Below are 25,647 nucleotides of genomic sequence, written 5' to 3' on the forward strand. Positions count from 1 at the left end.
TGCTATCATCAAATTAAATCCCTAATAGCTGTTTCTTGTTCTAATAGAACAAATCATATTGTTTTCCACAGACTTCTATCCACATCCTGCCGTATGTAATCTGCTTGCCTGTTAGCATTATGAGTGTGATTTGTTAGCAGATTATGATTTTAATAGGGGTGACGATACTAAATTGTGTATAATTAATCGCATCGGTATAATTGATTGTATTATGCAGCATTATGGACCAGTGACACAATTAGCTGTGAGACAGAGTGGACTGGCTGCCTCCGAGCATCATCTACACAAACCGGTGCGCGCATATCCTCCTCCCCTCCGGTTAGAACGCGAGAACACGCCTGAACACGGCGCGCGTACGGGGCAGGGACGGCTCACCCTTTGCTCTGCGGGAGCGAGCACGGGGAGACGAGCCCGGCGCGGTGACGTCACGGGAAGAGCTGGGAGCCTCACCCAGGCTGGGCTGGTGGCGCTGTGTGTCCCGAGCGGAGGAGGTTGAGCGGGTGGCGACGGGGATCCCAGGCAGTGCCGGGGCCCATTCAGGAGAGGGAGCACAGCGTGGTAAGGGAGGGAGCGGGTATGTGTGTTTGGTGGGGTGGGAGCCATTCCTGGGAAGAACGGTAATGAGAGATGGGGGGTGGGTATCTCCGGTGGCTGTTGTGGTGCACCGGGGAGGGGTAGGGGAGAGAGGCCCAGGCAGGAGGAGAAATACAGAGGCTGGATGCGGCTGCCCTGCCTGTTTGGGCAGCCTCAGCCCAACTCTTCAGGGCGTGGGAGCTGGGGACGTGTGACAGCCCTTTTATCAGAAGCGATACATAGCAATGCTAATGGCCATCAAAGCATTGCCAGCACTAGGGCTGGAGGACAGGCATGGGGGTATGGTAAAGCCCAGTGGATGCACTGCTGTGTGTTGGATACCTTTAGGCAGCCCTGTGTGACAGGCACTGCCCCCCAACCACCACCACATGCAACTCATGCCCCTTGTGTGCCTGCAACATGCTGGCTACCTGGATTGCTGCACAAAAAGCCTTTGTGCTATTAGCCCATTTTGGGAAGGAGGGTGCTGTAAGGGGCCCCTGACTCTTGACATGTAGGGCAATTGTTCATTGACTTGGGGTGCAATACTGTGCCAGATGGGTGTGTCTTATTGAAGTTACTTAGAATGTGCCACATTTGTGGGGTTCACCTTTTCATGGGTTGTAGATGCAATGCTCTGGTATTCAAGAATATATTTGTATCCTCTTTTGTATAAAATCCTAATGGTTGCCACTCAGGGTTGCTGTAATGTAAGATGTCTTCTGCTGCAGAGCTGAAAGGCACAGGCAGTGGTTGACCCTGTGCAGAGAGTAGCCATTATAGTGGTTTCAGGGATGATGGTTGTTTAACATTTAAATATTTATATTTTTCATAAATGGTTTCATTCATATACGCAAACCTGTGGGCCAACTAAAGGAATTCCTACTTATTAGACAATAAGATGTGCAAATATTTTTCAGATCACAAAAAATGTTAACAATGCATCCTGATAAGATTGTGGCACGGGCAATGTATTTAATAAAGATTAGTAGAGGATTAACTCTACTTCAGGCTGTTTGTGTGTTAAGTAAATTTGGATCATATGAAAAAATGTGCCCCACCTAATCCCTAGAAAAGGAAGAGGTTACTTGCATGGGGAAGGAATACTTGCATGCTGGCGAGAATTGCAGTTTCATTTATACTACCCTTTTCAACTTGCCTAACACATAAGCATCCACTGCTGATAGTCGTATTAAAATAAGCAACAAAGGTTCTGTTTTTCACTCCTAGAAATGGCTGTGACAAGGAAACTGTTAAACTGGCTGGGGATAGCTCGATGGGGCTGGCTTGCAGCAGAAGAGGGAGGGAAGCTGATTAATGCCAGATTGTATTAGAAAGGATGAGGTATCTTACTCGCCATGTTTCATTGATGATTGTTCTCAGAGGGAGATTGCCTAAGGATTTTGGCATTTCGTTTTCTTGTAACATCTCTACGGTGCTAGTTAACGCGAGCCTTTTCTCCGTTGCTAGTGGTGGTGTTGGGGAGAACCAGCTCTTTTGTCATTGTGAGATGGAGCTGGAATGGCTTGTCCAGAACTGTTGTTACTTTGCTGTCATTGCCTACCACCCTCTGCAGGTCAGACCTTGCAGAAACGCACGCTGTCACCAAATTGTCATACCTAGATTGATATGTTTTTTGAAATAGATGTGTAACTGTTGCTGTTAAACATACACTATTATAAATGTAACAAATACAGTGGGAAACAAAAAACACTTTTGCTCTTTGCACTCTTGTTTAACAATATTATTAGTGAAACGCTGAAAACAATACAGTAAAGCGCCTGCTTTTTGTGACTGTTATTAACAAAAACGTGTTTAATCTTTTCACACCTTCATGACATCCCATGGCGTTGCAGAAAACAGTAGGGTTTTTTTTGAAAGTAAAACAGTCCCATTGGAACCAATAGCATCCTTTTATAGGTCACAGATCACATTGTCCGTTTGTGTTGATATTGCCCCTTGTGACTAGAGTTAGGATTAAAAACCCTAGGGTGTGAAGGGGTTAAGCATGTTCTTTAAGATTAAAATCTGACAGGTTCTTTTGCTTCAATTTTGGCAAAATTCCCTTTGTTTTTAAGCGCCTGACTCAAATGCTGTATTATTATGTGGAGTCTCTATACTGCGTATTGATGTTTTTCTGTACGTACACGCACACACTGTACCTTTTTGGATTTGGATTGCATGTGACAGGTGTCTGATCAGCATACCATTTAGTTTTGGTAGCCCATACTCATGTTTAAGAAGTCTTTAGGACATGTAGAAAAAATAATTTTAGTGCAACACCATGGCAACCAATAAGGTGTTCCTTCTCAGTGCTCCATTTTTCTTTGTAGAAGAAGTTCTGTTGACTATTGTCACATGTAGGATCTGCATGTCCGGCAGACTCGGAAAGTAAGTTACTCAGGAGTTGTACAGTTTGGATTTTTGTTGTGTTTTTCTTAAATATCCTACAGAGATTTTTTCAGATCTTAAAAACTGTACCCTGTGGTTCGGTTAAGGTATCCTATTACATCAGCCATGCTGCTAATATTGTCATTTAATTCAGTTACTGATTTAAAATTTCCTTCTTTACCCTGCCCCACACTTTCCGAATGTTGAAAAGCCTTATCATATGTTTCAACTCTCCTAATGTCAGTGACCACTGTAGGCACCTTCTTATCGCTACATAAACAAACATTCACTAACCTAAGGGTTAGAAGGAGAGTTAGACACTTCAACGCCTAGCTCTAGTGAGCTTGTCCTGGAAGAAGGGCTATTGGTGGGCGTCCTGATGTTGTGAATCTATTACTCACTTTGGTGTTGACAGATTTATTATCTTGTAGGGTGCTCATTGAGCTTTAGCCTATCTGAGACCACCTTGCGTTATTATTGTGATCTGGCCTAGTTATTTCACGTTGGTGGAATCTTTAATCGGTAGGGTACCTAGCAATGTGTGCTTTGTAGGTGGATAAAGCAGTGAGCTGTAAAACCTGAAGCTTTGTGTGGGTGTCCATAGTTCCTGGCTCCCTCAGTGTGCACAGCCTACATTTCCAGCTTCTTCGCAGCTCTCCAGCGGCACCTTTTCCAGTCAGACTTCAGTCTAGACATGGTGGCGCTAGACTCCGTCAATGTCAGATGCCCCATGCGTGAAGTTGCATATTGCCAAAAACATGGCTTGCTTGCTTATGGGATGTCAGACGCCATTTGCGCCATCTGTACATGATTACATCACATGGTATGTTAAGAGTGACCTAATTGCTGTTGAGATCCTGTCTCCCAGAGGCTTCCCAGTACTGACAACAGGCTTGAAGAGTATCAGAGGGTCACGGGTTGGCGAGTACTCATGTGAAACATTTAGGTTAGTGAAGTTAATTATGGCACTTAAGGCTACAATGTAAAATATGTATTAGATATGTAATGCTTTATTAAAAAGGGGGGTTACCGCCATTTTGTATTAAGTGTCAAATTAAAAATAGGTTTTCAAAAGGATTGTTTTATTTAAAACCCAGTTTGTGCATGATCTATTTTCAGGCAGTTGCATATTAGCCATTTGTATGTGTTCTAGCTCTGTTGTCGTAGCATAACATATTAGCCAAGTACTTTGACTTGTCATACTGCCTGTGGTAAATGATAGAATAGCTCAGTGTTAATCACCCGGCTGGACATTCAGACTAATGAAAGTTTATGGGGATAGACCTCATTAGCATTGGCAGAAAGAATCAGCTCTGTGTGGTGATCATGCTTGGAAAATCACACAAACTAGCATGGTGTAGTAATATCTGTTTCTGTATGCATAATGTGTGCAGATCATTACATTTATGCACACATTTTTTTACATAATGGGTTTTTACAACCATTAGCCTTAGATTTTCTAAAACAGGAAATCTGACTATTTCCTGTAAAGCTGAATCAGCATTTAGTTCACCTGGTAATGCGTACAATATGTGGAGGTAGCAGCTAGGAAGTATATTTTTACCAATTTATTTCCATTGTGCAAGATAATTCTGTATAACTTGCATTGCCTGCTGTCATCCTTTTGCCCAAACTGCCCTTCTGGGTGTGCCACTCTTAACGGGTGGTGACGTGATGGTTTATGTTGGGCTTTAATCCTCTGAAAACATGATTTATTATTATAAATTGGATTGAGCTTTCCATGTTTCAAAGCATATCTTTTGTGCTCATTCATGTGTTGTGTTATGCGTAGACATGGAGAGCTAATGCTTTGTTCCATTAGGAAATGTGTTTTATATTGAGCTCTTGACCAGTTTTCCGATTGCTAGATTCTGGATTGGGGTTGACTTTTTATAGAAACTACCCGTGATGCAGAGGAAGCTAGATCACTGAAAAAGCTTCATTCTCAACTGGATAACCTTTTGATGCCTCCTATGTTTGTTGAGCTTCTTTATAAGCCACTAGGAAACTCAAAGGCTTCTTACTGAGGCGCAAAATCAATTACTGTATGAAGAGCCCCCGTCACCTCTTACCGTTAATTGAGAGGAAGCAGTTTTCATTTGCACTTCCTCTAGAGTCATTTCCAAGCTGAGTGTGGCTGCAGAATGAATTAAAAGAAAAACCTTTCTTTCGCCTGGTGCATGTTTACTTTGAGATGCCAAGATCCCTGGAAGTATAAAAACTTTATTTGAAAATATTCCAAAAAGTTTATCTCTCACTCTGCAATAATTATTGTGCAATTGCAGTAATCTTAACTTTATTGTGTATTTAACTGTAAATTGTAATTGTTTTATGGTCTTAAACTGATGGCTTATCTCTTCTGTTTAGGCAACACACCTTAACAATATTGCAGACGCCATGCCGTTCTGGGCAGATTGCATCTAAATAGTACATAAAGTTGTGAAAAGTTGTTCCTATTTTAGATTGCATTTGCATTTTTTTTAATTGTATTTCCCTTTCACTTGCTATATTTTCTCACCTTCAAAGACTTTTTAAAGGGCCATTGTTAATACTTATAAATAGCTGCAGAATGCCCAGTAAGCCTAAAACATCTGTATATTAACAAATTAGCAAATAAGCCAAGGCCATAAATAAAATGTTTCAAATGTGCACCCCTTTCCAGACTTCTTTACTTAGGGTGGGGGAGTTCTTTCTAATGCCTAATCCTAGCACAATTATTATATGCATGCAATTTGTGACAAAGGCATATACATTAGTTTGGGGAAGCAAAATATTATTTTTATAAACTGCTTCTATATTTGATACTCATGCTTCAGTGTGTGTGTATATGTATGTATGTATATGTGTGTATATATATATATATATATTTGCACATTCCCGTATTGACCTATTTCTTTAATAATCATGTAGTTGTATTTGTTTAGATAATCTGTAAACATAAATATGCAGTATGGCTTGAGGGCCAACCACTTAACACAACAACTTTACATAATGTATCTTTATAATGTATCATAGTTTTATAATGATTACAATTTCTGTGTGGTAGTTCAAGTGGTGATTGTTAAGCAGAAGTTATCAGCTGAATGTAAAAAAAACAAAACAAAACATGAAATCGTAGCTGACAACGCCCTTTGTTAGATATAGTTAAATTGTGTTTTCTAGATAACATTTTCATGTTGACCCCTTTTCTAGCTGTCTAATTTTGTCTGGAAAAAAAGCAAAAAGAAATGTATAGTCAGGGTGAAAGTATTAAGTGTGTAGTTCTGTCGATTGCTAGCTTGTTCCCATAGCCTCCCATCCTCCTAAGAGCGGCTTCAATCTGCACTTTATTTGTTAGTTCTGTCAGTGGAATATGCATAGTGAAAGAACAAGAACAGGAAATGGGGGAGGTATAGCCACATTATATCGTAATCCCTTTAGATAGTTCTAACTCAGCGTTTTATGGTCTTGTTTTAAGAAAATTGTTCTGTACTATCATCTTTCTGGATGTGATTTAAAATCCGTTTTAATAAATTGACTGTCAAACTTTGTCCTGCTAAATGTTTTGCCTTCCTTTTTTTTTTTAGACTAATTATATTTTCTAGCCCACCAAGCTGGAAATTCTAGTAGTTTTATAATACTTAAGTATTTGTGTATATTATATACACACATACTGTATATATACATATAAATGAGGATTTCATGTATAGAAAGAAAGAGGCTATCCAACCCTACCTGGCCTTATGCGAAAGTAATTGTCCACTTAGTTACTAATTCAACCAATGAACTAAATTTCATTTATAATTGGGTTCAAATTCACCAGATACACCAGGCATGATTACTGGCAATCTAAATCTAAATATCAATTGCAAGTAGACACAAACACAAAGGCTCATCTTGTAATTGCCAAAAAACATCTGGATGACCCCAAGAGTTTTGTGATAATGTTCTGTGGACTGATGAGTCAAACTGATGAGCGGAACTTTTTGGAAGTAATAGGTTCTGTTACATCTGGCATAAAGCTAACACTGCGTTCTACTATAAGCATATCATACCAACAGAGGTGGTGGTGTGTTGGTCTGGGCCTGCTTCGGGATCTGGGCAACTTGCAATAATTGATGGAATCATGAATTCTGCTCTGTACCAAAAAAAAGAACCTGAAGGAGAGTGTCCGACCATCAGTTTGTGACCTAAACCTCAAGGGCAGTTGGGTTATGCAGCAAGACAATGATCCGAAGCACATAAGCAAGTCCACCTCTGGCTCAAAAGAAACAAAAATGTTTTTTGGGTGGCCTGGTCAAAGTCCTGACTTGGATACGATTGAGATTTTGTGGCATAACTTTAAGAAGGCAGTTCATGCTCCAAAACCCTCCAATGTGGCTGAATTAAAACAATTGGGCCAAAGATCCTCCACATTGTTTGCCAATTGCAAATGTTTGATTGTAGTTGTTGCCGCCAAAGGTGGCACAACCAGTTATTAGGTTTAGGGGCAATTACTTTTTCACATTGGTGAAATAGGTTTTGATGAACTCTTAACTTTAAATAAATTATCATTTTGCGAAACATTTAAATATGACAAATAAGCATCAAAAATAAGCCAAAGTTGATTTTAGTGCCCAGAGAATTTTCAGTGGGTAACCAGTGTAGCCTAGTTACATATTTGTTATAGGTCTTGACTTTTTTAAATTTGTAGTAATAGTTCTCATTACAGGAATGACTGGAAAGCCATATAATTTTTGTGCGGGAACACTAAAAGAGGTTAACATTCTCCGTTCACATTGGTTTCAGCCAAAATGTTACTATAAGGTGAAGACACAAGACTTGTAAGTTTGTCACATGGAGAAGATAACAGATAATATACTTCACAACATGTGGCTGTGTGCAAACACAATTAAAAATATAGAAAACTGTTAATATGTTACTTTTTCACAGGAATGCTCTCTATGTTTAACATACTTTATCGCTACGAGAACATCATCTAGTACAAATGTTGGCAGCAAGATTAATTTAGAGTCTGGGATGATGTAGGGGGTAATTAACTTGAATTACTCACTGTTTCTGGGTGTGTTTCTCTAACATTTAGAAAAACATTCTATTTGTATTGGCTGCCTATCTCAGGTTCTCTTTAGTCTCGCTGCTCCCAAGCTAGATTTCCTCGAGCCATGTTTTGCCATTTTCTAAATATATAATGAATAATATGGTGGATACCCTTGGCCTACTATATTTACTGTGTTCCCCAGTCATGTCTGTCTGTTTCAAGCAAGCTGGCAAGGAGACAGATTTAGCCGTATGTATGATGTGAATCATCTGAACAAAATGACGGTTCTTCGGTGTGACTTCAAATAGGATAACGTTTATTAAATTGGTAGTTTATAAGACAAACGTTCCTACAAACCTGTTGCAGAGGGAGAACTTGCAGTACCAAAGCTGCTCTCGCACATATTGGCAAAAGTATTAATCAATGTTCTATATACCCCCAGCAGGCCTAACCACTGAAAGCATAAAATCAGAAAGCTTACCTTGAAAAAGATAAAAATACAGAAATCATTGGGGCTCCTTTCAACTTCCTGGAAGTGAAGCCACATGTTACAGTGCTTTTTATAAGCTTCTGTTCCAGATTACCACCTTTTCTGGGAAGGTTTCCGTCATGTTTGTACCACGAATAGCTGATGTTGCACATTTAGGTGTCTGGAGTCTCCAGACTTAACTTATGAACAGCTGAAGCCACCATCTCTTACAGTTGACGGTTCAGCTGCGGAATAGCGCGTACCGTACGACCGTTTCTTAGCGTACAAACGGTTAGAGTTTTGGGTATAGCAAACTAATACTTTTGACACATTGTGAATGAGATCTGCTCTAAGGGTATTGTCCAAGTGGTCATTTAGTCATAGGCCGAAGGGGGAACCATCTATAATACAAGTTGGTCAGTAATTAAAAATAGTCATCAGTGATGATATTACTTTTTACCAGCATTGCTTTATATAAATAAACGTTACTTAATTGCTATTATATATATATATATGTTTGCTAGTTAGATTTTTAGTTTCAAAAAGTGCATTTGAAAGCTTTTTAAAAAAATCATTTAAAGTGTAGCTGCCTTTGGACTTACGCTAGCATTTCTTTTCAATCCCTGAAATACGCTTCCATCCTTGGGGATGACCAATGACTACCATATCTCCCTGTCCATGGTGTAGTTCTAAGGCTAATTTATATCTGTTTGTGATTTAAGGTTTTTTTTTTTCTATACACGATTAATGAGATAATGTACTTCAGGACATTGGGGGAGGAAACTGGTTCAGTGCTCTGCTTTGCCAGCATTGCAGATTCCACCTGGTTGAGGAAAAAAAAGGTGCGCACAGTGATTTCTGCATTTAATGTGTGTCAGCTCTGTGTTCTAAATTAACCCATTGCATTTGTCCTTACTCGGAAAGGCATATTTTATATTAGCCATTTTAGCCTATTTTCTAGCTTTGTAGGAAATCCTTAATTTGGCATCTGCATGCCAATGGGAGAAGACATGCATAATTAAACAGATATGCTTATCCCTCTGATTAAATGGATATTGAAATGTACCTATTCCTCAGGTTTATGTGTGCACAAGTCCAATTAAATACATATTTCAAGAGAGTAATGCTTCAAGGTTCAACATATGTAAAAAAAAAAAAAAAAAAAAAAAAAAAACTGAGTTTAGAGTAGTTCTGATTGTATATGTGTAAATTGAGGTATTTGGGAGGAAGTGTTATTGTCCTGATTTATGGCAGTCAAGACTGTGTACATTTCTGCTGATCTGTGAACTTTCTTGCCATGGACCAGGATTTGGAATCTAAACATCCTTTTGATTTTGAATTGGGGAGTGTCATCTATGGTTCCATGGGAGTAAACTGAACTGACCAGCTTCAAAGATGTACAAAATAGGACATGAGCGCAAGATGAACATATTTTTTTTTTTTAAAGAAATTGTTTTGAAATGGCAATAAACTTGTACCTATTGCCCAATAACTTGCAAAAAACATAAAATCATTTGGTATTTCTAAACTTAGGACAAATATTAGAATCTGTTTAGTAGCTTTTTTCATTAGCTTTTGTAAATGAGTAAAATATTTTTCAAGTAAAAGTCGGGTTTTTTCTATTTTTATTTTATGTTTTTTAGTAAATTAGATATGGTATCTAAAGAAAACCATTCTTTTCCTGAAAACAATATATAACTTGTGTGAAAGAGAAGAGTATTACAGCTTTTGTCACGAAGAGTACAAAAGAAAGCTCTCTCCTTAAGGGGTTGATAAGAATTGCTAAATCAGTGAAAACATGAATTACTTTAATAGACTGCCATGTTAATACATGAAATTATTGGTAAATCAAGTAAAAAATACATTATTGCTAAATAAATTGATAAATACATAACAGAGAAAAAACGTGTGTGTGTGTGTGTGTGTGTGTATGTATGTATATATATATATATATATATATATATATATATATATATATATATATATATATATATATATATATTGAAGCCATGTACACTAGCAATCTGAACGTATATTTGTTTTTTAGTTTAGAAGGAAGTTGTTGTGATCTTGTGAAATTTTAGGTGTGAATTGATGTTGCCAAATACCGTTTGTGTTGAAATGTCACATGATCTCCTAGAATCTACTATAACCAGCAGGGCCATCCTGTTAAATTTTGTCCGAACACAAGATTTCCATTTGTTTTGGTTGCAATAAAAATGCTAACATAGGATTATTACAATTCTACTGTCAACTAGGCAAGTAATTAGGTGTTAATATTATTTTTTGAATAGTTATTAATCTGTATTTGGAGAAGAAAGTAGGGAATCTTTAAGGAATTATATTTTATGTATATTTTTTAAAAAAAAACAGAATGAAAAAAATTATTGCTGTTTTTAGCTAAAGTGAATTTATCAAAACTACGGTTCCAACATACATAAAAATTCCCTCGGGAAGCTGTGACGTGGCTGTCACAATTAGTATCTAATACATTTCCTTTCTTGAAATTCTCACCTGCCTTCTCTCCTCCTTCCCAAGGCTGTCTGAACCACACAACATCAATCAGCAGCATAAAGGGGAGCTCTCACCATTTTGTTATTGTTAGTATCGGATTAAAAACATGTTCTTAAAAATACTCTGCTGTTTTTTGGGGTGTTTTTTTTGTAGTTTTGCATTTTTAAGTTACTCCCTTTGCTGGGGAAAAATAATGCAGTTATTTACAGTTGCTTTACAGATTTTGGGTAAATGCAGTGTTTAACCTCTGTTTACTTTTACAGTGTGATGATTTTATATGGATCTGTGTACATGACTCTATTGGTAAATCGTTGCCAATGTTTTGCTGGTATCTCAATGATTAGTTCCCTATGTGACTTTGTATACTATGTGCAGCCTCAACAGAAGAAGAAAACAGAACTAAAGCCTGAAATAAGCATTTGAGAAAGAAATGCGGTATATTTATTCTTGTGTGGTTTCCTGTAAAACTTGGGTGTTGGCTATAAATATGTAATGATACAGTAAACCATATTTTTAAGTTAAAAACAAAAATACAATTTTGACGCCATCCAGTTTATTACAACCCACCAAAATAGTTGTTTAGAGGGCACTCCGTCCATCAAATGCATTGTAATGCATGTGATAGGTGAGTAGTTTTAAAGTTATACTTTTAAAATTATCAATTTGGCCCCCTGGCAAATGCAATGAGATTCTGCAGATAATTCATATCCACCCCTCCAGCTCCTAAGGGTTGCTGGGGATGTGTGAGTGGTTCAGAGCGTAACCCAATGTTTTGGGGGGTTTTCCTATAATTTATTGCCAGGTATCCGTTTTTGTGTGTTGGAATGCCACTTGAGGATGTGTTTGCATTAAATTCTCAGGGCTCATGAATGCAATGGTTTTCTTCTTTGAATTGGACATTTCTCATACTTTGTGCTAAGTCTCATTGTTGAGATAATTTATTGTCCATAGAGTGCTGTAAATAAAAACTGCAAGGTTGTATATTGTAAGATGCAGAGAGCCTCATATTTGTTTACCATTTATCATGACTTATGTTACATGCCTACTTATAGAAGGATGTCTGTAACTATTGTATAGTTCTTAGATGAGTAGTTTTTTTTTTTTTTTTTTTTGTTTTTTTACTTACCAATCTGTTTCAGTTTCCTATTTTATTTATCAAGACCCCTGGATCACATCAATCCAGGTAGTAGAAAACTAAATATATGAATATATAATTTCTCTGCCCTCTGCAGTGATTTTGTGATCTATTCACGAAAGCAAATGTTCGCAGAAGAACCGAGCGTTCAAACTTCCTCATGGTACTATGTGTGATGAAGGACCAGCCTAATTGTTCTTCTCTGGCATAAAGTGATTGGTTGGCTCTGTATAGTGTACAGTCAAATCGGGAATTCTTGAAAATCGCCTTGCTGGTTGAACTATTCATGTTTTAGGGCCAGCTCCTACTAGGGTTTGTCCTTCACGCTTAAGTGATTATTGTTGAAATTGCCACTCTCATACAGACACTCCTGCTAACTCCCTCTTGTGTGACCTGATATTCCTAATGCTTTCTGTGCGTCAAACGTGACCATGCCATTAAACGGCAGAGCTGTTTGTAAGAAGTATAATTAAGAATAATTAATTTCCAGGACACAATATGTTCTCGGTTTCAGAAATTTATCTATTTTGAAATTAATTGAACTGCAAATGCTATTTGTTGTGTGATTCCCAAACAATAAGAATTGCATTTCTCTATTAACTTTTCTTTCATCAATAATATGAATGATCTGTGCTAACTGGGCACATATTGAGGATACCTGCATTGTATTCTTCATTGAGACTAATGCTTTTCAGCCATAATGACTAAATAAAAACTCCTTAATTAGCCTGGTATATGTGGTTTTCTATGAATGTGTTGTAACACGTGGGTTGCTCAATGGTCAGCACATTCTTGAGCTACTTGTGGAATCTTTTATATGGTTCGTTGAAATGCCTATGGAGCTTGCTTGAAAAGTACCTAAAGTACCAGTAGAGAGTGTGTGTTTATATATATATATATATATATATATATATATATATATATATATATATATATATATATATATATATATATATATATATATATATATATATATATATATGTGTGTGTTTGTGATTGTGCCATACAGAGGAGGTTGAATGGGCATCTGTGTTAGTTAGGCAGAATGAAAACAACAACAAAAAATAAAAACACCCAGAAATGGTACACGAGTATCTTTTAGGTTTTGTTTCCTACCTGGCAAGTTATTAGGTCAATCCTTTTTAAGTTCTTAGTGTGTCACACATATATCAAGTATTCACTTACCATTCTCAAAATACTGTAGCTGTTTAGATAAAGACATTAGATATGTCTATCGATGCTGATTAGACATGCATTCACAAATTTCCTTTTCAACCTTTCTGTTGCCTGTAATTACACATCCCGCATTTACTAATTAGATATTTCTTCAAGAGTTTGTAATGAAATGCAGCAAGGGACTAAACGCATTTCTGAATGAGCAGCCCTGAAATAGAACAAACTGAAAGGTGACGTTTGGTTGAAAAGCCATTTTCACTATAATATATTAGAATAATTAGATAAATATATATATATATATTTTTGATTTGGAGAAGCTGATTCTTTATGGCGATGCTAATTAGTCAGTATCTGTGTTTTGTAGATTAAGATTGAGCCACTCAATTGTTTACCATAGCCAGTAAGGAGTTATGGTGTTTGTCTAGTACATTAGAGTAAAACGGCAAAGTTAGAACACATACATAATGGCTATAATGCCGCTGCATGAAAACATTACAGTATGCAAAAACTAGAACTGTTCTAAAAATAAGAAATCCATACACCATATTTGAAAAACTATTTTTAATTAAAATCTAGTAAAAAGTAAAATAAAAATAATAATAAAGATGAGGTTTGCACCCCTGGATGGTGAGGTGTAAAACATCTGGTAAAAATATCTTAACAATTTAAGAAAGTGTTAATTTGGTAAAACATAGCTTCACTTAACATAGTGTACTCTGGAAGTCATGCATTTCATGCTAAGATTACATTTCAATTGGAAGGGATGTTTGGAAATTGGTTTGTGCACAGCCTTAAAAAAGTGGTTTAGTTAGCACAAAAACTGTATGAGGATTACGGTATTTTCTATTAACTTTAATTTTTAAATTAAATTATGATATCCGAAGAATTATGTTATTTGTTCTCTAGTTATTACTAATTTGCATAAGAAAATCATCTCTAAATAGAGACGGATGTATAAATGTGCTATTACTAGCTCCCAGTTTTTAAAAGGGTAGTTCCTTCCACATACTGTGTCTGCCCCAGCCCTGGGCAAAGTGAGATACATTGAAATGGTTCAATAAATCAAGCTGCTCGTTTCTTCTATAGGTGCATGCACATAAAGTACATTTATGCGGCACTCCCCAGTCTGTTCGGCTGGTAATTACACGCACATATACGTGTCCATTGCTCTGTTTCTTCTCACATAAACCTGAACGTGACTGCAGTTATTGTTAACAGAACAGTTGTATTTATATTTCCTGTCTGAGGCCTACTTGATAATGTTACCATTTCCCTCTCTCGTATTGGCTGCTTATTTTATATTGGTTTAAATCTATAAACAAAATAAAATCCCACCATTTCCCTCAAACTCTCTAACTTATGGGAGTGGTTCTCCTTACACGTTTATTTAACGCATCGTATCGAAGAATCTAGTCTGGGTCTTTGGTGGTGTTTGGAAGGTATCACCTTACGTATCGTGGTTCCAAACGATGCAGCCCTATGGAAGACATTTAATCACAAATAAATTAAATTGACACTGCTTTTCCTAATAACTACATAGTACATAATATAATGGAAAGTGACGGCAGATAGGAACCATTCGACCCATCTAGTCTGCCCAACGTATATGTGCACTAGGGTTTACTGCCCTGAACTGTGATATATAGAACCGTGCGACCAAACCAAGGTGACCATGATTACTTATGATTTTCTGCCATCTTTATAATTCCTTAGGATTGGATTTAACGACTGTCAGTGGTTCTCACAACCTCTTTTCAGACTGTGCTTGAGAAGCTGAGCCAACATATACATTAATAAGCCTTTTATTAGTTCTCTTAAGTAGTTGGTTGAATTTGGCCTCTGTGACACTTTTCAGATGCTGAAATACAATTACATTGGAGGAGTTATGATTTACACTCTAAACTTTGCAAATGCAAACTTTAATTTTCTAGAGGTCATGGGTCAGTACATGGTAAGCTTTTAAACCTGAAAACTAAGTTCGCATAGAATTTGACAGCAGATAAGAGCCAATCTAGTCTTCCCATTTTTCCCACACCTTAATCATTCATCGGTCTTGTCTTGGATATCGGATAGAGCTTTAGGCCTATCCCTAGCATGTTTAAATTCCCTCGCTATATTAGCCGCCACTACTTCTAATGGGAGGCTGTTCCACTTATCTACAACGAGATCAACAAACTAAAACTTCCTTCAATTATATCTAAACTTCTGACCCTCTAGTTTTTGGTTATGAACTCCTCTCCACCTTTGAACTAAACTTCCCTCTTGTACTTCAAGTCAGTTTTATGTTTTACTTTTTTGTTCCACATCTCCCTTCTCTCCTCCATGGTATACATATTAAGCTCCCTTGTATTTTCCTGCTATTTCTTTACCCAGCAAACTGTCACTTTAGAAGCCATACTCTGAACATTCTGCAAAATGTCAGTATGCTTCTGGGGATGGGGTCTCCAGAACTGTACACAATACTGTAGGTGAGCTGCTGATGCCTCCAGCTATACAACCCAGCACCCTACTTGCTTTTTCTGATGCCTTATTGTATTGTTTCCTTACCTTTAAGTACTCATAAATAGTTACTCCTAAGTAACTACCAATTACTCCCAAGACTCCCACACGTTGCCTTGTGTATAAGTTTGTCTCTTGGAGTATGTCATCGTATGTAAAGCAAGTAATTTATGATAATAGTAATTCTATTCAGTTAGAAACCAACTGCACCGTGCCAGTAAGACACGTGGAGTTGTTCTGCTCCAATGGAGGAAACATTTGTGTTTGTTAGTAATTTATGGACATCTTAAAAACGGCTTATTTTTAACATCCCTGGGTAAGTCCCTTGTAATGCCACAGACTTTATCTGCACGCTGCCTCAGTCTGACCAATATAATTGTAGCAATGATGTGCTTCTGAGTTTCAACAAGAAGCAGATGGATGCAAAGCCATTGGTATTAGATAATTGCCGACAATGCTTTGTTTCCTAGCAATCTTGCCTTCTCATTTCTTGTTCTTCGTTTTTTTCCTTTTACTTCTAAGACATCAGTCCACCCACCCTGGGGTGAGTACAAATTTCTGTGGTAGACTAACATTTCTAGTTCATGCACTTTTAATTGTTTTAGCAATTGGAGTGGAGATGTTTAGCATTATGATATTCTAGTACATGTGCAATGCGTGCACATACCTCTAAACTCACGTAATACATTAAAGTTTCGTTTTCGGAGTTGTAATTGGGCCCTGGATGATAAAACGAAATATGTAGATTGTAAACTTGTTTGAGCAGGGCCCTCCTCGCCTGTTGTCTCTGTTAGTCAATTTGTTATATTACATGCTACTTGTAACCTCCAGTCTACCCATTGTACAGCGCTACATATTTTGATGGCGCTATATAAAACAATAAATAATAATAATAATGTAGACAGATTCCTTGTTTACTGGCATCAGATGTTTAAAATAGGTTGACTAAGATCTAAGTACAGTACATTTTCAAATAAAACTAATCTTCAAGCTGTTTTAATTCTAAGAATTAAATATTAGGAATATACATTTTATTGGTGTATCTTTAAATCATGAAAACACAAACTTCCCTTTTTTAGAACTGTGAAATCTGTGCTAAACGAAGCCTAAATGTATCTGCTATTTCATCCTTCTGTTTCAGGTGTGGAGTTGTTTGAATCCAAGCCTACACCATGCGTGAGTACAAGCTGGTCGTCCTTGGGTCAGGTGGTGTCGGGAAGTCAGCTTTGGTGAGTCTTTCTTTAGTGAATCATGTGCCTTCCACGCATATTCTGCTGCATGGAGCCAAATGAACTACACAAACATTTCAATTACTGTATTTGCTCAATTATAAGATGACCCCCCCACCCCAAACTTTGGGTCTAAATGAGAGAAGAAAAAAACTGAAAGACAGCCATATTGGGGAAAAAAATATGCTCACTCATATGCACATTTACCCTCTGTAATGCACTCCATACTGTATGCACACTTACACTCTGCAGGGGTGTGTGCATGTGCTGGAGTGGGGGTAATAAAGTGAGTTATTAAGGACAGATAGGACTATCTTTTGAGACCATTTTTTAGAAACTAAACCCTTGTTTACAATAAAGGGGGTGAAAAAATATTTTGTTTCTATTACTTTATTTTCTGGGACACAGTATCTCTTGCTCTCTCCTCTCTTTGATGCAAGATCAAAGTGTGTGGGTAAGAGAGAGAGAGGGAGGATTTTAACAACGCAGAACAGAACACTGAATTGTCATTTATTGCATGTGATCACCACAATGAAAAGAGGAAGATTTTTTTCGTCTTTATAATGAAGCAAATACAGTAAGATGGTGTTAATAAATGAAGCTGCATGGTTTTCCTTTAGAACGCTGGTGTGCTTTAATATGCTTCCTTGGCATCTAATTGCACAAAGCTTCTTTGGCTTAACCCTTTAAAAGAAGAAACAGTGCATATGTTCCTTCCATTGGCTTCACTTCAAGCAGGCATTTATTCTAAATGTATTTGGTGCGACACTGCAAGAAAAGATAATAGGAAACAAGCAACTAAGGATTATCTTGTATCTCTGGCCTGCTACTACAGTTAGGCTTTTGGAGAATAAAGTACCTGCAACAGCTGAAACGACACAGACAGTGCCGTTGGCTTCCTGCTGGACATGAAAAGCAGAAGCCTGGAGATGCAGCCTGCTCATTATAATGGTGTTCTAACACTTTTTAGGTGCTAGTTTCAGCAAAATGGAATTGTGGAATATATTAGTTCTCAAACATTTCTTTCAAATTCGAATTAAGAAAGCAAGCCAATAAAGTTTGGGTTACAATAGCACCCCATGGCACCAAAGGTAATGTTTTGTGTGAACAAGTACTACTATAGGGGTGAATGAACACCCTGCACAAAATCTATCCCCTGTTTAAAACAAACTGAATTATGGAAATAGTTACAAGGCCAGTTACCCATTCAGTTTAAATTAATGTTAATGAAGTTTGCTGGTAGATTATGGCAGTTATTTTAAATTATTCCAATGATAATTTTGGCCATTTATCACATATACCCATATATCATGAAGACACAAAAAGCCTTGGAAACTCTGTCCCTTTAGAAATGCTTCCAGCTTCACTCTCAAAAGTGCAAGTGTCCCTTTTGGGCCGTCTGAAATATTGGATGTATGTTCTCCTAAGGATGATGTATAACTTGTGACAGAGATAAAGTGCCTTTATTAAAGATGTTTGTACTTGTATGGAAAGGAAGAGTCGGGTGGATGGCAAATGGCAGAGAATTAGAGTAGCGGTCCGGTTTAATGTTAAAACATTTTAGAACCTCCACAATGTTTACAAGCACTGTTTAATTCTGGAGTTTACTGCAAATGTAATATTGGAGAACAAGGCACTTTGTACTCTGTATTATATGTAAATTATATCTGTAAGAGACATGCCGTCTCCCATTGATGACACATGGGGCATGATTTGTAGATTATTGAAGTCATTTTACATGTAGATTAATTAGTGGCACATTGCAAACCACATTTTCTGTGCCTCTTTCCCTGGATTCCATCTCTTGGGAATTTGTTTCATTTTCCCACAGCGTTATTTTCTGTTATTTATAGATATGTCTTCATAGCAGGATGTGGCTTAAAATAGTTGGGTGCTTTGAAATACCAAATGTTTAAAACCCATTAGTGGTATAAAGGTGTTTGCTCTTGGACATGCATACACTTTGTTTATACCAGGCATCAGGGAAACAAACTGCACCATCTTCAGATCAATGTTTTACGCTAGATGCAGGGCACTAATGCTAGTATGTTTGTTTGATCTACTGGCTTTAATGTACTATCAGAATTGTCCTGGATTGGTTAATTTGTTTCTCTTTATATTTTTTGTTCTGATTTGCTTTTGTTGGTAAAATATGCCATTCTTTTCTGCAAAGGGTTTATCCTCTCTCTGCCAAATACAATAATGTACTAATATAGTTCCCATGACTCTGGCAACTGGAAGTGAAGACGTTTAAAGGGAAACTCCTACCTTTTATTTTTTACTTCTAGTTACAGATGAAAATGGCTTTCAAAAATAGTGTTATTTTCCATTTTTTTTTTTGCATAATCTTTTCATGCAGCTATATATTAGTTATTTGTGGTTAACAATAGAAAGGTTCAGTCTTAATTACCCAGTTTGACACTCTGGCTTGTCAGTGTGGAGAGTGACCCTAAATAATCCCATGACTGTTATCAAGTTTATTGGAACAAAAATGCCTATAAGGTTTTTTCTCAGTGCTAAACTACCTTACTGTATACAGTGTTACACTTTTTAAGTATTCCTGAAATATAAGAACAGTATTGGTTGATGAAATGTGCCAGACGTGTAATGGTAGCTAACTGGGGTGCATTGTTGTAGGGTGCATTGCACCAGTACAGTCCGTAGTGGAATCTGAGGTTTTAGTAGTGCAGACTTCTACCTGCCTCATTTTGTGTTCAAATAATTATTGCGCATTGACATTTGTTCATAAAGCCTTTCCAATACATGACTTGGTTTGTTTGTGCTGGGGAGTCATTATATGGTATGTTTTATTAGCAATGGCGCCCTTTTAATAGAATAGGACAGTTGCTGAGAAGGCTGTTCTTCAGATATGGGCAACATATCTTATCCCTCCCATCTATTGAATAAGTGTATGTGTATATAATTTTATGAAATACTGATAGAAATGTTCTGCCCTCCAGCACAAGTTACTAGTAAAATAATGTAGCAAATGGAAACTATGCAAAAAGTCATCAAAATTATTTCATGTAATTATGGAAATATAATTTCGAAACAGTTGCCGTTTAAAATGTATGTCATAATTAAACTGTATCATGGTACTTTTAACATTTCTCAAAGCCATTAAAGCATATTTGGGTGTAATGATGTTTGTTCCTTATTCATTCATTACTGTTTTGGCAGCTTACATTATACGACCCTTACTATATGTTAATTTTTATTTTTTTTGTTTGTTTTTTTTACAGACTGTCCAGTTTGTCCAGGGTATATTTGTAGAAAAATATGACCCAACAATAGAAGATTCATACAGAAAGGTTTGTATTCTATTCTATTCTGGTCAACGAATATGTAGCCATGCGAAAATATAAGAAAAAGTGTTATTTCAATTATTTAAAAAATATTTTTCTGGATGTTAATAGATTAGACATTTTTTGTAACCATTCAAGAAGCTCTTTTGGTCCCCTTAGGAATTTTATACTTTTTTTGCAATGTATATACAGTATGTCCCAACTATCACCAAATGAGTGGTACAGTGGCTGCTGTGCCACTGTGAAACAAAATTATACAGAAACGCAAGAGGCATCAGGAGATCTATGACACAAAGTAATAGTGAAAATAGTGATTATTATATTATGCATAATGGTGTTTTTAATCAACCGTAAGGATCCATCCTGTGTTTGGGATGAAACGTTTTGCAAAACAAAAAATCTTGCTAGATTGTCAAATCTCCCCATGTGTGGTGTGATCTTTTTCATTTAAGCTCCACGGAGCAGATACATAGACAGTCCTGAAACAAGGCTGTCAGCACTTCCTGCAGCGTGTACCCGTGGCTTGCTGTAGCCTCGAGCTCTGGCAGGGAGGACGGTGCTTACACATCACACTGAGTGCAAGTGACATTTTATGAGGGCTCAGCATAAGCACGAATAGCTGTTTCTGGGCTTCGGCTCATCCGAATCATGCTAACAGAAGATGGAAATAATGTTCAACGAGAAATAGTTGGGGTTTTTTTCATATACTTTGAAAACGTTTATATTCATGCAGACAGTGATCGATTCCCTTTTCCCTCCTTAAATGCAGTTAACACTAACATGTCTCATATGGCAGTATAAGAATATAGGTGGCTGGTGCTGTCATTAGGACTATCCGGATATATATATATATATGGCTGACTAGTACCAGATTTCTTGTATGCTAAACCATGTATTCAACATTATCAGGAACTGTGTATTTTATTGTGTAGTGATTTATTAGCGTGTGCTAAAATTATGTGATGTGGTTGTATGCTAAGCATGTCAAATTACTGTTTTGTAATTTTTTTTGTTTCTCTTCTCAGCAAGTTGAAGTTGATGGCCAACAGTGTATGCTTGAAATCTTAGACACTGCAGGGACGGTATGTAGCCAATTTACTATATAGGAAGCGCATGACATTACCACCATATTGTGTGGGGTCAGACCTAATGCAGAACATGCACAAGCAATCTAGTTTTTGCTTGTTTTCTGCATTGTGGCAAGTGATGTTTTGTCTAAGAGGGTGAAGGAAATATAACTAGTTTTGTGCTTGCTCAAAAGTTTGTATGTATTCCATCCATTGCATTGAGACTTTCATGAGGATACAAAGACCCTTCACTGTAGTGATGGGCATTGTGAATTTGAAAACCATCCTAATAATCATAATAAATACTCCCTCAAATTTGGGATTTATGAAATGGTGAGTTGTAGAGAGGTCAAACATCCAACTTCACTTTGCTCTGTGTAGGACTGACCCTGGTGATGTGCAGGGGAGGGCTTAGCTGGTCCTAGATAATACATAGTTAAAGAAAATAACTATGCTACACTGTCTTTTGAGGTGGAGCATCAAGATGTGACATTATGTCCTAATGTGCAGCTAAAGAAGGCAATGGACCGCTTTCCCTGGTCAAGAAATGGATGATGTCCACATAAATACTTTGCTTGTGAGAATATCATAACTTGCCAGAAAGAGTTTGTCTTGTGATGTTATCTTTGTATCTAGGGATTTGTATGTAGTACATGATACAATGTCTTTTTTTTATATATTTCAGGAACAATTTACAGCAATGCGGGATCTTTATATGAAAAACGGGCAAGGATTTGCATTAGTGTACTCCATAACCGCACAGTCTACCTTTAATGACTTGCAGGATCTCCGGGAACAGATACTTCGAGTCAAAGACACTGATGATGTAAGCATTTTTAAGAATGAATGCATAAGTTAAGAATATACTTATGGCCCAGCAAGTACAAAGTCACGAATAAATGATTCTTCATGGCTTTCCCTTTAAATTGTCGGTGTGACCTGCAAGGAACTCTAAGCAGTAATGTAGTGTTTTTCTTTTGTATTCATCAAGGCAAGCTTTTGTCTTTTTGACTTCCTATTTAAACCATTTAGATTAGATAGTTTACGATTAGCAAAATATGTTACCTGTTTGTATGTTGGTATACATTCCTTGTACAAAGCACTCCCAATCTGAAATCAATCAGAATTCTATGAAGACATTATCATTATCAAAGTACCGCATTTACATTAGAATGGACTAATGGACTCTTTGCTAGATATAAAGATTATGCATTCTAGATTACCATGATTTTAAGACAAGTCTTTTGTATACTAAACCATCCAAAGAACCTTTCTTTAGAATTTAATTGTAGTAGAAACTGTAATGTGGTTTCTCAGGTGTGTGTTGGATTTACTGATTAAACCCTAGTGTTTGCATATGCATTCAGCTTTTTACCTGTGCCGCTGCAAGAATACATACGATGTGCATATATCCTCTGACTGACCACATCCTTTTAGAAACAGATAATGTGAATGTGGCTTTCATGTTTTAGGAGTGTCAACACTTATATTTTTATTTAAGACCACTATAGAGCATTTATAATGGGGAAACTTGAAAATTCTGTTCTATTTCGAAGTCCAGTGCGAAGCGAAGAGGTTGTGAATCTTCTATGGTGATAGAAGTAGTATTATATTTAAGAGAATTTACTCACACGATATGGATTGTAAAAGTGGGAAAAATTGGGGGGTCTAACGTCCGTGTGTACAACACGGACGTTAATCTAAATCTCCATAAACATATTATTAAAATCTAATACATAAACTTTTTTTTTTTTTCCAACTTTCTATTTGTTTTAGGTGCCAATGATTTTGGTGGGGAACAAGTGTGACTTGGAAGATGAAAGAGTGGTGGGAAAAGAACAGGGGCAGAACCTAGCAAGACAGTGGAACAACTGTGCATTCTTGGAGTCTTCTGCCAAGTCCAAGATTAATGTCAATGAGGTAAGTAAGGTTGTTGGTGCAGTCCTGCAATAATTAAGCGCTGATTATTTGTGAGTGGGTGTATGTCTCCTGAAAACCTAATCATATTTGTTTGATTTGCAGATTTTTTATGACCTTGTGCGACAAATTAACAGAAAAACTCCCGTACCAGGCAAGGCACGTAAAAAGTCAACATGTCGGCTGCTTTAATACACAGATACGCTGTAGCTCTGAGCCAGGTAACCTATGTTGAGTGACATATATTTAACTGGTGTGAAAAAAAAATCATAATTTAAGACAGATCTGTATGTAACAGTGTTTACGTTTTAAAATATGAAATGTTTGTGAAATAAGTCCGCCTTGTGGGTCCAGGGGGACCAGTGATTTTAACTTCCTGTCTGCAGGATTTATGTTCCATATTGTTATCTGGTTATGAGAAGGAGATGGGGTGAAGTTAGGAGAGGCAAGCATTGGCTATGCAGGTTTTGACACAATCTACTACTCAAGTTTTATAGAGGTGTAGTCCCTTGCCAGAAACTTGCAATCCATATATCTCCAAAACAGCTACCCTAATTGAAAGTCACATCAGATGTAAAAGATATGTAGGTGACTCTTTAGTTGCCTGTAAATATTTAGATGGGGTACAGGAGAAATTGCATTATTTAAGAGATGTTCTGCTAAACACAGTAGAGCATTGCATTAAGCTTGTTGGTAAGACCAGAAGAAAGGGAAACCGCCTTGCACCATCCTGTAGATGTGGCACAAATGTTGAAGGAGAACAAGGTAGCTTTTCGGAACTGTAGGCAGAGTCAAAACGGGCAGTAAATCACACATGGAGAAGGAAATTAACAGGTAAACAAAAAAGGATAAAATATTTTTTGGATATTTAAGTGAAAGAAAAAAGTAAACAATGAATACTCAAACAAATGATGGGAGTTGTATAAATGAGGATAAGGATATAGCCGACTGCCTAAACGAATACATCTAATCGGTTTTCACTGCGGACAGTAAAGGGAAGGGACCTCACAAAAAAGGAACATGGAAACCTGTAAAACAAGTGTATTTACAGAGGAAGTCTCCAAAGTAAAAACCAACAAATCCATGGGACTCAAAGGGATACATCCAAAGTTATTAAGAGGGAACGTCCTGGCCAAAACAGTAAGCCGACTCGTTTAGTCGAACTAGTTCCAGAAGATTGGAAGTTGCTAATTGTAGTACCATTTTACAAAGTATTTGATATTTTAATGTGACACAATTGCCTTTTATATTTTCTTGTGATCTTTTTACAGGTCTGAAGAACTGTTGTCGGACAGCAGTGCCAGCATTCCAACTTAAAATTTACCCTATCAACAACTTCAATGGACTTTCTTGTGGTGGTACACTTCCTGGATGAAAGTTACAAGCTCAGATTGTCCACCATCAGATCCTTTCCCAAAATCACGAGAAAGATCCCACTTTGAAATGCTCTTCACGTATGCAACTGGGAACAACGAAGCTCACATCCAGTATTACTGCTAACAGAGACATTGTTGTAACGACAATGTTTTAACGGCGTGTACTGTACTTTCACAAGCCCCTCCTTTCTATCGGAGTGTACAATGAAAAGCACCACTGTTTTAGCTTACAAAACAAGGAAGTCCAAAGAGCTCCATAATAGACTACTCCTGATGACCTTGCATCTTTGATATTCGTAGCTTCTTGTAACTATTTTTTTCCTTCCTTTAAAGAAATACAAGAGCAACATCCATTGTATTGTACAAAGTGCTTCTCATAAACATCACAACTATTGTTTCTTTTCCATTATTAAATTTTAGGGAATCCTGTGGAGAATAGTGTTGTACTCTTTCTGCATAGAAAGGGTCCATGACAAATAAATCTGTTTCTTGTATTATGTCTCTGTAGAACACTTTGCCTTTATCTATTCTGAAGGACATACATCAACCACGTTTCCATTTCCCCACAATTCTTTTGTTTACACAGGAAATTGTTTGTACAGTGGGGATCTACAACCGGAAGTGTTTATTTTAAGACTTTTTTTTTTAATGATTTATCAGCGTTTTGTAAATCATTAGCAGGCTTCCCGCAGCTGTAGGTTTCCACTGTGAGCCATTGTCCTCAAACTCCTTGCTTGCTCATGCATACGTGTATTGCAATACCAAATATACAGGTTTAGTACTTTCAGTAGCTGTTTTGGTTGAGATGTTAAATGGTGAAAGAGTCCAGTGGATGTGAATGTGGGATGTGTATTGTTTAAATCATGTGTTCTTGATCACCAGGCCTAATTTGCAGCAACTAACCCTTTTTTGCTGATTTATTTATCAATACCACCTTGCTTTTTTGCATTAGCGTTTAAGTGTAAAGATTGTGTATATA

General features: G+C 37.1%; 1 protein-coding gene across 1 annotated transcript; it reads left to right on the top strand.

Annotated features, from left to right (window-relative positions):
• Positions 1–405: 405 nt before the first annotated feature.
• Positions 406–25,167, top strand: RAP1B (RAP1B, member of RAS oncogene family). The gene is made up of 8 exons (XM_053464472.1): positions 406–558; positions 16,916–17,003; positions 20,246–20,314; positions 21,334–21,390; positions 22,061–22,201; positions 23,152–23,295; positions 23,398–23,513; positions 24,564–25,167. The coding sequence occupies exons 2-7, from the start codon at positions 16,947–16,949 to the stop codon at positions 23,482–23,484; spliced, it is 555 nt and encodes a 184-aa protein (XP_053320447.1). The 5' UTR covers positions 406–558; positions 16,916–16,946; the 3' UTR covers positions 23,485–23,513; positions 24,564–25,167.
• The last annotated feature ends 480 nt before the right edge of the window (positions 25,168–25,647 follow it).

Source organism: Spea bombifrons, chromosome 4, assembly GCF_027358695.1.
Source record: "Spea bombifrons isolate aSpeBom1 chromosome 4, aSpeBom1.2.pri, whole genome shotgun sequence".
NCBI lineage: Eukaryota > Metazoa > Chordata > Amphibia > Anura > Pelobatidae > Spea > Spea bombifrons.

Bases quoted from the DNA above. Each gene is read 5' to 3' on its own strand.
- RAP1B (XM_053464472.1), top strand. From the start codon at position 16,947: ATGCGTGAGTACAAGCTGGTCGTCCTTGGGTCAGGTGGTGTCGGGAAG. The intron at 21,391-22,060 runs GTATGTAGCCAA...TATATATTTCAG, and splicing joins TCTTAGACACTGCAGGGACG to GAACAATTTACAGCAATGCG. The intron at 23,296-23,397 runs GTAAGTAAGGTT...TTTGATTTGCAG, and splicing joins CCAAGATTAATGTCAATGAG to ATTTTTTATGACCTTGTGCG.